This window comes from Trifolium pratense, linkage group LG1 (genome assembly GCF_020283565.1).
Source record: "Trifolium pratense cultivar HEN17-A07 linkage group LG1, ARS_RC_1.1, whole genome shotgun sequence".
NCBI lineage: Eukaryota > Viridiplantae > Streptophyta > Magnoliopsida > Fabales > Fabaceae > Trifolium > Trifolium pratense.
Window position 1 is genome coordinate 32113012 of NC_060059.1, and position 15048 is coordinate 32128059.

At 32.6% G+C, this 15048-nt stretch overlaps 2 protein-coding genes across 2 annotated transcripts; one reads left to right on the forward strand and one right to left on the reverse strand.

Annotated features, from left to right (window-relative positions):
- Positions 1 to 8518: 8518 nt before the first annotated feature.
- Positions 8519 to 10541, forward strand: LOC123924575 (transcription factor TCP7-like). The gene has a single exon (XM_045977522.1). The coding sequence runs from the start codon at positions 8805 to 8807 to the stop codon at positions 9477 to 9479; it is 675 nt and encodes a 224-aa protein (XP_045833478.1). The 5' UTR covers positions 8519 to 8804; the 3' UTR covers positions 9480 to 10541.
- Positions 10542 to 11967: 1426 nt separating this feature from the next.
- LOC123924770 (sugar transport protein 10-like) lies at positions 11968 to 14372 on the reverse strand. The gene is made up of 3 exons (XM_045977742.1): positions 13807 to 14372; positions 12995 to 13618; positions 11968 to 12906 (listed from the first exon to the last, which is right to left on the reverse strand). Exons 1-3 carry the CDS (start codon positions 14266 to 14268, stop codon positions 12448 to 12450), a joined length of 1545 nt encoding a protein of 514 aa, XP_045833698.1. The 5' UTR covers positions 14269 to 14372; the 3' UTR covers positions 11968 to 12447.
- Positions 14373 to 15048: the final 676 nt, after the last annotated feature.

Consider the following 15048-nt stretch of genomic DNA (forward strand, 5'->3'; position numbering starts at 1 on the left):
GGTTCATGCACTAGACAATTTCAGATTAGGTAAGTTTATAATTTCTTTTTCTTTTAGGAGAGATCACCCAATTTAGATTTTTGATAGAACAATAAATATATTTTTAATGCAAAGGAAGATACACAAAGTCAACTCTTCATTAAATACTAATTATAGACATTTCAATCGTCATAAAATTGATATAAATGTTGTACTATAGTTAACAAGTTATTAAAATTTGAACCGACAATTTTTTTTTTTTTTTTTTTTGGTATGACAATTTATATTTATATTAAATATAAATATACATTTCATTTCATTTGTCTTGTTCACTTTGTATGTGTAAAGATTGAAATTCGAACCCAAAAAAAATTATTTATCAAATTTATTTACAATTACACCTCAACATATCAAATGTATTTACAATCTTTTATTCGAATCTGCATTTCTTCTTCGCGGACTCTCTCTTTCTCATCACGTTTACTCGCCCCGCGCAACTCATTCTTCATTGAAACTTGGCAAAAACAAGCTTTGTCGTCAAGCTACACCTTTGTTAATCTCTCTCTACTTCATATCTTTGTTGAATCTTGTTTCATTAATTAGATTTATACTACAAACAAAACATTGTTCAATGCCTGCAACATCTTAATTTCTTACATCTCTAACGTTCATATATATCAAACGAAAATATATCTCCTCTTTTTACAAATGTCTCTGATGATATTTATCTTGCATTACTATTGGAACAAATACTAAAACCATTCCTTAATTCAACGTGAAAAATATCAATCATCAGAAATATTTTGTTTGTAAAATAAAAGTAGTCTATATCCTTATAGTCTGTCTCTCGCTACTCTCATTTCTATGTGACCTTGCCTTAATCTCGTCTTAATATATGCAATAAGGAGTAAATTGTCAAATGCCTTACTGAAATTTTAAAATTCGTCAAATACCCTCTGAAATTTGGAAATAGACAAAGTCAGAGTCCACGTCAGGAGGTAATTTAATTGATTTTTTTTATAATTTCAGGGGGTATTTGCCTATTTTCAAATTTCAGAGGAGTATTTAACGAATTTTAAAATTTCAGGGTGGTATTTGACAGTTTACTCATGCAATAAGGTTAACACATTTCAAAAATAAAAAATCAAAATAAGATATTTTTATTGTGGACTAATACATACTAGCTGGGGTCCCCTTGCCCACAACCCTACTTCACTATACATACTAGCTCGTCCCCAAATCCCAGTTGACAACACAAGTCGCACAATACCACAACAAGTTGCTAATCATAGTATCATCATTCACATGTTGCCAAGTTTAAATTGCATCAACTAGGGAGTATTGTTTTTTTTTTTTTGGATACAACTAGGGAGTATTGATTCAGCTTAATTACATTAAATATATTGCCTAAGTTTTAAGTTTAGTTTATTAATCTCAAAGTCAATACATACACACTACTAGTACTAATATATAACTTTATATATGACTTTGGACAGCAAGTGTGATCTCCTTAAGGTCTCAGGTTCGATTCTCTCTAGTGCTAATTTGGATGAGCTAATTTAGTTTCTTTAAAAAATATATAACTTTATATACAAAAAATATAGTAATCAATTTTATTTTGGTAGATAATATATAGAGAACAATCAACCTCAACAAAAAATTTACCTGCTTCTTCAAGAAAAATAAGATAACTCGAAAGATTATCATTTATCAAGACTGTTTTGTGATGGCAAGGATGTATTGGGATTATATAGTTTGTGGCTTGTATAATGCACTTTATTTGGTGGTGTATTTTAGTTCAACTCATCAACCATGAACATCCCTACTCTAATGAATTTTGGTAACGATAGCAATCTTATTTTTGAACTAGATTGTAAAAACTGGCAGAAGATGTTCAATTTCTTTTGGCTAAGTAACTTAGTGGCTAAAAATTTCAAATTTAAGGTGGATAAGTAGGATGACCAGGGTTCGAACTCGAACTCTATATATATAATGTAATGTCCTGCTAATTAAGTTAAGCTCACGGGACGCGGAAAACGTTCACTTTAATAAACCAAATTGATTAGAATGCGACTCTACTATAAAATACTATGGTAGCTATTGTTGGAAGTCAGAACAATTTTTAGGTTTTGATCGTGTCATAAGCAAATGGTAGTGCGCATATTTTAGAAAGAGCTGTGTTATTTCAACACAATTTTCCAAACACGTATTTAGCATAGTAGATAAATTGAGTCCGTGCACGTATACCGAGGCAGATTAAAAAAATTGTAAAATGGTATATTTGTCAACTTTGTGTTTACATAACATTACTGTTTTAGAAAAGACATTTATCTCTTATAAGTAGGATAATAACCATAACCAATCAATCATTATTAATTTATTATCCACTTGCTTTTTTTTAAGTAGTCTAGTGACTAGAAATTTTACCTTTAAGTGAGATGATCAGAGTTCAAACCCTGACTCCCTGTATATATAATAAAATGTCTTTATCAATTGAGTTAAGCTGACAGACCTAATTAGATTTATTATCCATTTGTTATAACTGAATATTATAACCAATTCATTTACTAAAAAAAAAAAAAACTGAATATTATAACTAATTCATAAAACTGGTTATAAAACTAATTATATTTTTTATAACTAGTTTCTTTCAAATTGGTAGAAGGATTTACTACAATTATATCCAATTATTTACTCTATGTATTAATACATGTGTTTTCTTTTAATCAGCAAATGATTTATTAAACCGGCAAAGCATAAGACATGTTTGAAACAGTTTTGCTTTTTAGTTTTTAAAATGTGTTTTATAAATTTTAAAAACAGTTTTTAGGAAAAAGAAGAAAAAAAATGTATTTGGTAATGTAACTTTTCAAAACTGTTTTACAAATGAGAAAATGAAAAAACTCATTTGGTTATTTAATTTTCAAAAACAGTTTTAGAGACAAGAAAATGAGATTGAAAACTTTTTTACCGAAAAAACTTCGGAATTGTTTTACCTGAAATCAAAAAAAAAAATTCCTTGAAAAAATTGGACCCAACACAATAGCACAAATTGCAACACCACCAAGAGAGAAGAAAACTGCAAATCACCAAACAGAACACAACCCCCACCTAGACCAACCACATAAGCTATTTTCTATACATACAAATTACTGGCTCCCAATTCCATTCGTAAAACAAACAAGGAGAATATTCAATCTTTCGGCACTCCATTTCCAAGAGAGCACTTTCACCTCCTCAACAATATTCAAAGGCTCCTTAACAACGTTATTAAAAACCTTGTTGTTATGGGCTTTCCAAATAGACCAAAGTACCGTATGCCACACCAACCGGAAACTTTTTCTCGACTTTTTTGTTGACTTTTTTGACAAAGCCGCGTTACTTAAACAATCCAAAAGGATAAAAAGATTCGACGGCATAACCATCACACTTCAAGGTGGTGGTGGGGGAAGGCTAAATGGAAAGAAAGTGATTAATATTCCAAAATTGAGTCGACAAGTGAAGTGGTTTTGGGATGCAATTACCGCAACTGGTCTTGAATCATTGGGAAAGACAAACTACAATATTATTGATCACAGACCGAACATTGTATGTTTGAACTTGTGGCGTAGATTTACTTAAGACATATCACATTTTCCGCGCATTGTAGATTTACTTAAAATATATTTTCCCCACTTCGGTCTTTCGAAGTGTTCAAAATATTCTTTGGTGTGATCAAATTTCTTGTCAACTCAATAACAAGTTCCTTCTCTTGCGGTTTTAAACGTCCAACAAAAATATGACCTTAAAATATTTTGTCCAACTTATGGTTATGTAAACCAAACACAATTGTAAGACGGCATTTCCGTGATGCATAAAAATAATCACGGAGCCTAAATGGACATCCATATCTTCCCGTGTTAGTGACTTCAAATTTCAACTTCTTTTTGGTTGGTTTGTACACACACCACTTTCACAACCCAATACAAAAAATTGTTTTCTTCTATTTGAACCGCTATCAGATTTCTTTGATACAACAGTAAATTTTTTAACTTTTCTGCTTCACAACGGATCCAATTTATCAATTCATCTTGATCCTTATATTTTTTATCGTGGCAAAGTGACTACTTGTATCAGCAACTACCATTTTGGTTCAGCATTTTTCGACTTCCATTCATTATGAGGTCTCGATTCACCACCAATAACTATACATAAATGAACAACACCTTATAAATAACATGCAATAAATACAAAACCTGCAGAAAATTGCAGATATGAGACTAGTTCAGAACATTATTGACCCATAAATAATCCAACAAAAAACGTGAGGTTTTTGGAGAGAATGAGATTGAGTAAAGTTGAAGAAAAATAAGAAGTGAAGTGCAATGGGTAATAGCCAAGACAAAAATATGATTTGGAACGTAGATTTCGAACTTAGTTCCCGGCCAAGACAAAAATAGAAATTTGGGGGCCTAAAAAGAAATTTTCTGAGAAAAGCCCCAACATCAGAAACTGTAAATAGAACCTAAATCATTGCACCATAAATTAGGGAACCTGGGAAACGACTTCTTGCACCCTCTTTTTCCACTACACATGGATTTTTGGAAGTTTATATTTGAACTAAAATTTATGTGAAAGTAAACTTTTGAACTGTGAAAATTAAAATGGCTGCAAAAAAATACATAAACTTTTGTAGAAATACATATACTTCAATAGGATCAAACTGTAGAAAATATGGTGGTGCAAAGATCAATGATGATAAATCTAAGGCTTTACAAATATATATATATATATATATATATATATATATATATATATATATATATATATATATATATATATATATATATATATATATATATATATATATATTTGTGTGTGTGTGTGTGGTGGTGCAAAAAGTTGCATATGAACATAATAAATATCAAAGTTCATGTCTAAATCCAATATCCAACTAGAATGGACGACATAGGGTTAAAAGTTATAACTATCAACAACTCAATTTTTTTTAATAAGATAAAATGACAAGCCATTGAAAACTCACATACATAAAGTAGAGGGATCGGGGTTCGATTCCCGGTCATGGAAACACTAGCAATTTTGACATTTCTATCATCTGAGCTAGGATTTGTAGACAACAACTAAATTTTTCAAACATACCTAAAAGTATAGTCGATTCCAAATTATATATCGGTAGACTAATAAACAAAGTAATTCATAGTGTAGAAACCAAAAATACTTAGTCAATTATATTATATGAAAGTACAAACAATCCTATAAATTTTGGAAAATTTCTTTATAAACTACATTTGAATGGTATTTGTAAGATTACAATCACCATCAACGACTAAAATCTTCAAACCATTTTTCGATGTGACTCTTGACACAGAACATATATTTGACCATGTGAAAATACTGATTCCGAAAGTAAACACATTATAATGAAGTTTAATCATGTCACCGACATCAATTCTTCGCGCCGCCACCATTCTTTTCCATTCTCCACCAATCTTAAAATGATTGTATGGAAAAGAACCATATATAAGAATATAATTCCATACATTCCCGCAGTCGTCGACAATCTTCATTGTAGTCATTTTCTTCTCAAAAACCTTCTCACCACACTCTTCATGCAGTAGCATCTACAAAATTAATAACACAAAATTTGTGTCAGGAAAATAATATATGTAACACAGTTGTATCATAAAATACGTACATTGTTATAAAACTTACCAAAAACCATCTGGTAATGTCATAAGGAGTTAATTTTTTCACAAAAGTGATGTCATCAACACCAATTTTATGAGTATACGATAGGAGACCTGGATCTTATGAGAGACTAGCTACGAAGTCGGACCCAACACGTGATTTTTCTAATCTGAATTTCATAGGAGGTTCAAATGTTGGTGGGTCTATAACTACATCAAACCTATCTTTTAAAATTATACCAAATTGTTCTCTTCCGGACTTCCGGTATATAACAGAATAACCCAAGCCCCGATAGACATATTGTAAAATTCCTTTAAAGCATATCAGTCATGCGTTAAATAAATATTCTTGCTTACTTTTTCCACTAATACTTCGAATTGATTCCTGAATGAGTCTGTGAAATTTGCAAAACGATAAATTTCATTTCGAAAATCATCATAAAACATCTTCGGAAGCATCACTGCACACTATAAACGCAACATACAACAGAAATTATAAATTTGTTAACCATGTGAATCAAACTCGGATCACTTGCTTAGAATAAAGCATTTCAACCACTGAAACATATCAATCAATTGTGATATAAATTATGTCATCAAAGTGTTAAGCATATAAGGCTTAATTAGTAAGATGGTCCCTTAAAGACATTTTTGGTTTCACATTGGTCCCTTAAAGATAAAAAGGACCGAATAGGTCCCTTAAAGAAAAAAAGGTCTGAATAGATCCCTTAAAGACATCTCCGTTAATCAGTTTGGTCCCTTAAAGACATCTCCGTTAATCAGTTTGGTCCTCGAAAAAATGGACGGAAAGGACCAAACTGATTAACGGAAATGTCTTTAAGGGACCTATTCAAACCTTTTTTTTAAGGGACCTATTCGGACATTTTTTTCTTTAAGGGACCAATGTGAAACCAAAAATGTCTTTAAGGGACTATTTTACTAATTAAGCCAGCATATAACAATATTACAATTTGGTACAAATATTTGACTCACATTAATGGTTATAATGTGGATCCAAATCGATCTTTGAAGATTTTAGTGGTTGTTGATAATGACAACCTTACAAATACCACTTTAAATGTAGTTTATAAAGAAATTTTCCGTAATTTGTAGGATTCATGTTTTTGTAAGTTGGTGGAAATAAACAGTAAATTTTTGATTTCTACGCTATGAATTACTTTGTTTATTAGCCCAAAGGGATATAATATAATTGATCTACAATTTTTGACCCGTGCGAACACACGAGCATTGTGACTAGTTACAACCATTAGAAATAAGAAAGATTTGTTGATCAAAAAAAAAAAAAAAAGAAATAAGAAAGATTTGACAAATAAAAATATCATTATAAAAAAAAATTCGATTGATTTTATTTCAAATCAAGACTCATTAATACACCTATAATTCTCAATTGAGCAGTGAATTTGAACCTCTCACTTTAGCATTAAACGCCATAAGCACCATTTAGCGGAGTTGGATGAAAAACAGAAATAACACATATATTTTATGATTTAAAAACCAGTTTATTACCAAAAAAAAAACTTAAAAGACTAACTTTTTTTTTTTTTAAAAAAGATAACGATATTCATTCATTCCAATAATTGATATAGTACATCAGCTGCAAATACAAATTCAACATCGCTAAAAACAAAAAGGATGAATCTGCGAACAAACTCACAGCATCCGTGTTAATAGCATACAACGGCAAAATGCCTACAAATAATAATATGATAAAACTAAAGTCACCGAAATATCCATGCTTCCGGATCTGCAACGTTGATGCCCAAATCATTGATTGAATCTGCAATTGATTGAAGATGATCTTTCAAATATGAACTAAACGAACACCGTAACAAGACGGAGAATTCAACAACGTCGTACCAAGACGAAGATCAACACAAACGCCGCACTCAGACGACGATATCACACAAATAAAAAAGAAAAACAACTAAAAAACTTAATCTATGTGAAAAATCACTTATTTAGATTGAAAACAACAAGAAAAAAGGTGAAGAGGGGTGATTTTAGGCCAAATATGACCTAAAATCACCCCTAACTTAAAAGACTAACTTATTGAAAACATATAACTTAAAAAACTGTAAGATACATTTGACATAATTTTTATTGTTGATCAATAAATCTCACCATCGAATCAAATGAGATACGATGTGACATATCGATTGAATAGTGAGACTTGTCAATCTAATGATGAAGATAAACTTTTACGTAATGAAAGACTTATCAATTGTGCTTATCTTCAACCTGCTCATGGCTAGACCGATCGGTTTCGGGTCAAATAGAAAGAACTAGAAGATCCATCTCTGAAAGGTGCCCGTACTTAATGGCTTAAGCCATTGTTCCCATTTTCTCGCAATTAAGATCGTTACTTTATGGAATAAATGGTCTTTATAGCTCTTGAAAGCGCAACTCCAAGAAAAGACAAAAAAAAACTCTATTTTGGAAAGACCAATAAGCTAGGTTATAACAGTTTTAAAAAAAGAGCTTATAACTTATTTTATTAGCTTATATCTTATTTTTCAAATGCTATTTCAAGTAGCTTATAAGCTTATAGCATATTTTCTTCCAATTTTACCCCTATCATCTTATTTGAAAAAAATTAAATATAAAACATATATTTTTTATGTCATTTCATACTTATAAGCTAGTTCAACAGCTAATTTTATCAAACACTACATATTCAATCAGCTAGCTTATATTCGTTATTCGCTATAAGCTAAAATCTAGCATATACATTATCCGATATAAGTTCATCCGCTATAAGCTAACTTATCAATTATCTACTATTCATTCACTTTGAAATATCTTATCAACTATTCGCTATTTTTTTTCGAGAAGATAGCTAAAGTCGTAAATATATTAGTAGTGTAAAAGAGAAGAGTTAGAGGAGTATGAGCTGTGTAATACAAGTACTGGCCCCCACCACCCATGTGCTTTCTTCCTGTCTCCACCACTTCCTGTTTCAAACTCAATCATTACATTACTCTCACTCACTCCTCCTCCCTCCTCCTTCTACCTTCTAGTTCTATATTCCTCTTCTTCATCAATCAACACTCCCAAAAATAAAAACCCTCATTTCCAACACAATAAAATAATAATATTTTATCCTCAAATTTATTTCACATGTCTAACTGCAAGGAAACAACAACAACTAACGCCGTCGAACCCACAACAAACCAAACCGTTAAAAAACCGCCGTCAAAAGACCGTCACAGCAAAGTTGACGGACGTGGAAGAAGAATACGCATGCCAATAATATGCGCCGCACGTGTTTTTCAGTTAACACGTGAGTTAGGTCATAAATCCGACGGTCAAACTATTGAATGGCTTCTCCGTCAAGCTGAACCGTCGATTATCGCCGCTACCGGTACCGGAACTACTCCTGCTTCTTTCTCTTCTCTTTCTGAGCATAAACCTTTTCTTCCTCCTTCTCCTTTCATTCTCGGTAAACGGTTAAGGTCTGAACATGATGAACCTGTTTCTATTGCTGCACCCACTGCTCCGCCTGGTATATGGCGCCCGGATTTTGCTCAGCTTTGGAGTTTTGCTGCTGCTCAACCTCCGCCGGAAGTTCTTTCTATTTCTCCGCATCAGCAACAACATCAGCATAATTCGTTGTTTCATCATCAACAGCAGCAACAACAGCAGAATCAGCACCATCAGCATCAACAGCAAGGTTCTATGGGAGAAGCTTCCGCGGCGAGGTTAGGGAATTATCTTCCTGGACATTTGAATTTGCTTGCTTCGTTGTCTGGTGGTAATGGTAATTCTGGCCGCGGTGACGATGAGGATCGTTGATTGGTGAAGAATTACGGTTGTGATGTTCACTGTTCATGTTTTTAGTATAAAATATAGATATATAAATTATGATAAGTGTGTGTGTGTTTGTTTAATTTTGTGGCTATGGTTTTGTAATTTTTGTTGTTGTGTGTGTGGAAAAGTAGAAGAATCTTAGTCAATTTTTAGGGTTAGGTTATTGTTTATTTTGGAGTCGAAAAGTCGTTGAAGTCCTTGAATTGAGGAATTCAATTAGAATTAGGGTTTTCCTAGGTGGGAAAACCGATTAGGTTTTTAGAAAAATGGTGAATTATTTGTTTAGATTATTTAGGTCTTTGTTGGAGGAAGGAAAATGGAAGCATGGAATTGAATTGAAGCTTGATTGGTATGCAAATGCGAACGAAATGGAATGTAAAGATTAGTCAGCGAGTGCTTGAAATTGAATGAAGATCGAACTCGGAGTGATGAGTTAAGTTGCTGCTTCTCTTACTCTTTCATGGTTGGTTTTGAATTTTAATGACTTTTACTTTTGTTAGTGAGAGTACAAGTTTAGTTATTCATATCATGGGAGTACCAGAGTTCGAACTCCGATATCTGCATATTACATGCAATGTCTCTGTCAACTGAGCTATGCACCGAGCTATGCTCATAGAGACAGTAAATGTGTATCTCTATCTGATAATCAATTGTTGGTCCAATTTTATTGGAGTATAAGTATTTTCAGAATTCCATGCTTCTTGGCTGCCAATTCAGCATGATTGAAGGGATTGGGGGTCCATTTGATGTGGCCATGGTAGTAGGAATGTGGCATAGCTGCTGGTGAGCTGTGCCTTACTTTGTTCTTCACTTTCACTTTTTTGGTGCTTTTAGTTTGTTTGAGAGAGAACTAGTACCTGAAAAACATGGACTACTAGTTCTTACTACTCTGTAAGAACTCTGTTTTGATATTTTTATCAGCAATTCTTATCCATTTGTTAGATTGATTGATCAGTGTGACTGAGAATAATAATGTGTTTTCTTCTATGTAACTTTATTGTTGTGGGGTGTTAGTGAAGTTAATAAAAACCCATTTGTTTCTTTCTACCTTTCTTTATATCTTAATATCTTAATGCTGATTATGTATATGATTTATGAATGTATTATAAATTCATTCTGCTATTAGGCATTTCATATTCCAAATTGAATGGTTCCTTCAACAGTGTGCTTTCTGTTGTAAGGTAACTTTAGGCCTTATTTGTGGGGGTCATTACCATGGTAGTACTCTGCTTGGGAGTTTGTAATTGTACACTACACAGGCCTCTTAAGTATTTAAGGAAAGATAAAGATAATGTAATCATGTTCATACCTGGTATTGTTACTATTTCTAACATTTCATTCATTTTTAAAACAAATTGTGAGTGCATCAAATTCAACAAAATCAATCTGGGTCTTTGTGCTGATTGATACATCATACAAAGAACTCAAATTTGGTTGATATTAATGATTTGTCTACTGTGGTTGTTGTGATAGCTTTTATTGTCACACCATTTGAAAACAACCATGTGCTTCTCATAAAAGTTTTAAATAAAAGTCCGCATCCGCGACAACAATTTAAGTTATTGGTATCAAAGTTTTTTATAATGGACCACAATGCAGTTACAATTTAGACCGCGTCAATTGTTACCCCAACTGCGATTATAAAAGCCTCGTCTCTCAACATCGCGGCGACACTATTCTGCTGACTAATAGTGGAAAGAAATATCTGTGGAAGCATTGATGTTGAGGCTAAAATGAAAGGAATTTTCTCAAGCTTTTATGAAATCATCTCCCCAATAATCTTTCACTCCTTGTGGTGTGAGTGTCCCCACAGTGTGTAATTGGGAAACCAGAAGGAAGTTGAGTTGCTGGCATAACAACCACACATCATATCATTTAATTAATTTTGTACTATTCTGGTGATGGATTATTGGTGGGGTAGTAACAAATTTGCTATGCTGACAGGATTTTAAACAGAGTACGGAATAGGGTCAGAGGTATGTTTCCAATTATTGATGGGTCCTTTAATCACACAACGTGGTTAAGCTAGTAAAAAAAAAATTCATTCTATGATTTGAGGGCCATGTTTAAATTCTTGTTTGAAAAATAGCAAGTAAAAATAGGTGTTTTTATTTTTTATTTTTTTTTTGGTGAGTAAAATAGGTGTTTTTATTGTCCTCTATTGGAGCAACTTTTAACTATCATCTTTTATAGGATCAATGGTAGTTAAGTGTAGTTTATTTATCATGTGTTTGGAATGACACTTACAAGCCATGAACAGCCGTACTAAATATGAGTACACTAGCATAGATAAAACTCAAAAAAGACTCTCTAGACTCTCTCCCCAACTGCGATCAGGAGGGGGCCGTAACCACTACGACCTCCCGAACCAAATTAAGCGGTTCAGTGGACCGCATACTTGTGGTGAAGACAAAAAAAAACCCTCATAAAACACATTTTTGTATTAACAAATTATTATAATTTTAATTTAGAGTTTAGAACAAAAGGTTCAAATATTTTGACTAAATATTCTTCCTTCAATAATTTACATGCATTCAGTTGAAATACTGAAGTTTTTAAAGTGAGAGTGTTTTGAAAATTTTAAATAACATGAAAGAGTAAAATTGAACTTCAAAATTGATTATTCATTTAATATGGTAAAACATATTATTGAACTTAGTGGAATACATCAGAATATTGAGGAGATTAGCTTTACAAGTTCAACTTGTTTCTCCTTATTCATCGATTGAGATTTGGGACATATTTTTTTTGACAACAGGGATTTGGGACATAACTATTTTTTCCTCTAAAAGTTTAGAAGAAATAATTTTTGAATAGTTTCAAGTGCATCAAAATTTCATTACTTATTGCACAATGCTGCAATTTATTTATCCAGCCATTCATTTTCCTCAATATTCCCTTGTAGTCATTGTTTCTGTTTTTCCTATTTATCATAGCCAATTTCTTAACAAATTCATGGATCAATCTTTTTAGTGTCATTACCACCAGCAGTAACATGATCTGGAACATATTTGGTCCAAAACCAATGTGACTTCCACACTCTGTTCATTTCTTCAATTGGAACGTTCTTGGTCTCGGGTAAAAGCATGGCAATGAAAATGGTCATGATGGCCACAAAACCCGCGAAGAAAAAGAAGAGACCGAACTTCAAGTGACAAAGCATGGTCAGGAAGACTTGAGCAATCAAGAATGTGAAGAGCATGTTCACCATGACATTTATAGCTTGGCCTGCTGGTCGAACCTCAAGAGCGCATATTTCACTAGGCACCAACCAACCCAATGGTCCCCAAGACCATGCAAATGCCGCAACATATGCACAAATAAAGAATAAGAGGAGGTCAGCTTCGCCTTTGGTAAATGATCCTTGGCCAGTTAATCCAAACTTGGACGCGATCATGATTCCAATAATAACCTACAACCATAGATTATTAATTACTAATTTGAGTCTTAATGTATTGAAAGTCGAAAGTAATAGACGTATCAATTTTATCAATTTTCACCTGGCAAATAAACATTTGTGAGCCGCCCTCAAGAAATAATAATCTTCTTCCAAACTTGTCTACTGTGAAAACAGAAACAAGTGTGGCAACAACATTGACACCACCACTAATAACCGCAGACATGAGGGAAGCATCATCACCAAAACCTAAGATCTTGAAAAGAACAGGAGCGTAGAACATGATGACATTAATGCCGGTAAGTTGTTGGAAGAATGGAATGAAAGCGACGAAGGTGAGTTGAGGCCTATATTCTGGTTGAGTAATGTTCTTCCATGGATGCTCCACCTTACTAGCTTCCTCACTAGCATCAACCATATCTTGGTATTCCTCATCAATGTTTTCTGTGCCGCGAATCCTCTTCAACATAGTCTTTGCTCTTTCATGTTCGCCTCGTTCAATCAAGGAATTGGGTGTTTCTTCTAAACAAAGAGATCCTATGCACAAAAGAAGTGCTGGCACTGCTCCAACACCCAAAGAGACTCTCCATCCATTTTTATGCTTGGCAGTGGCATAATTGATAAGATTTGCCATTAGAATACCAATTGTAATCATCATTTGGAAACCAATGTTGAGTGCTCCTCTAATTTTTGCCGGAGCCATTTCAGACAAATACAACGGTACCGACTATATAGACAAAAGATAATAAAGAATAAAATTAGTCAAGTATAACAATATTAAAAAATTTAATACAATATACACTACTAAAATGTTAGTATAGCATTAGAAATTATAAAAGAAAATACATTCAATTTTATATTTTTCTCTTCTTAAATTTTCATCACTTTTTCTTAAAGTTTTAAAATCATTCTTACCTGATTACAAAATCCTACGCCAAATCCTAGAAGTAGTCGACCAATGATTAACATTCCTATGTTAACAGCTAATCCATTTAGTAATGCACCAATCAAGAAAAATAAGCCACCAAGAAACATGGAGGTCTTGCGTCCCCACATTCTTGTGATTGTGGCAGCAAAAAAAGAAGCTACCAATGCTGCAAGGTATAGGGAAGATGTGAATAGTGTTAGAAGTTGATCATCAAATTTGCAATATTGACTTGTTTCATGTGTTTCATCTTTCATTCTTTTATACACCGACGGAAAGAATTTGATCAAAAATTCATCCATCGAAGTCACTCCTCCGGTAATACCAAGATCGTAACCGAAAAGAAGACCTCCCATTGCAGCTACAAAACATGTAATCAACACAAATGCAGTTACTTTTCCCTCATATTGCTTTATTCCCCTAGTATCATCAACAAAGCTTCCACCTGCCATATTGATTAATCTTTTTTTCTTCAATAAATTACTACAAATTAAGAAATAAACACTACTACAACTTTGTTAATTTCTGTTTCTCGTTGTTTCCTTTTTTGTCACTTAATAATGTAGTGATGTAGTTTTCAACTTTATAGGCAGAAGCAAATGGATGTTGAACGGTAAAGAAAAAGGTCATAACAAATAACTAAAAATAGTTTATGATTGTCACTTATCCACTAACTAGCTATTTCTTTGTTAATTTGAGCGATGTGCATTAATGAATGCAATTTGGATTTGCAACAAATTTTTTGGTTCATTCTTTCTCCTAATTCTTCTCCTATAACATCAGTTGGTCATTATTCGTATTAGATTTTTGGTTCACTCTTTTATAATATTTTTATTAAATAAACTCAATTTCTATTAGAGTTTTTTTTTGTTTATTAGGAATAAATCAAGAGAATTTGAAAAAAAAAAGAGTGTAATTGATGTATATTTAGAAAAACCAAAAATATATTAAACTCATAGTTTTATGTCCCACGATTTTATAAAATAATTGATATTTCAATATTTGAAACTCAACTACACTTTCTAATAGTAATAGTGAATGCATACTCATGTACAACGAAAGATGACCTAGTAAATAAAGAACATTGTCATTGGAGAAAGATACTACAAAATACTAGATTTTCTTTTTGACACCCTATCGGTTTCTTGGACGCTCCACGCATTTTCCGTGTTACCCTTCCGCTACTTAAGTAGCGGACGTTATAAAGATGATAATTTTTAGAAAAATATTGT

Coding starts and splice junctions, on each gene's coding strand:
- LOC123924575 (XM_045977522.1), top strand. CDS start 8,805: ATGTCTAACTGCAAGGAAACAACAACAACTAACGCCGTCGAACCCACA.
- LOC123924770 (XM_045977742.1), bottom strand. CDS start 14,268: ATGGCAGGTGGAAGCTTTGTTGATGATACTAGGGGAATAAAGCAATAT. Junction 13,619..13,806: donor GCGTAGGATTTTGTAATCAG/GTAAGAATGATT, acceptor TTGTCTATATAG/TCGGTACCGTTGTATTTGTC. Junction 12,907..12,994: donor CACAAATGTTTATTTGCCAG/GTGAAAATTGAT, acceptor CTATGGTTGTAG/GTTATTATTGGAATCATGAT.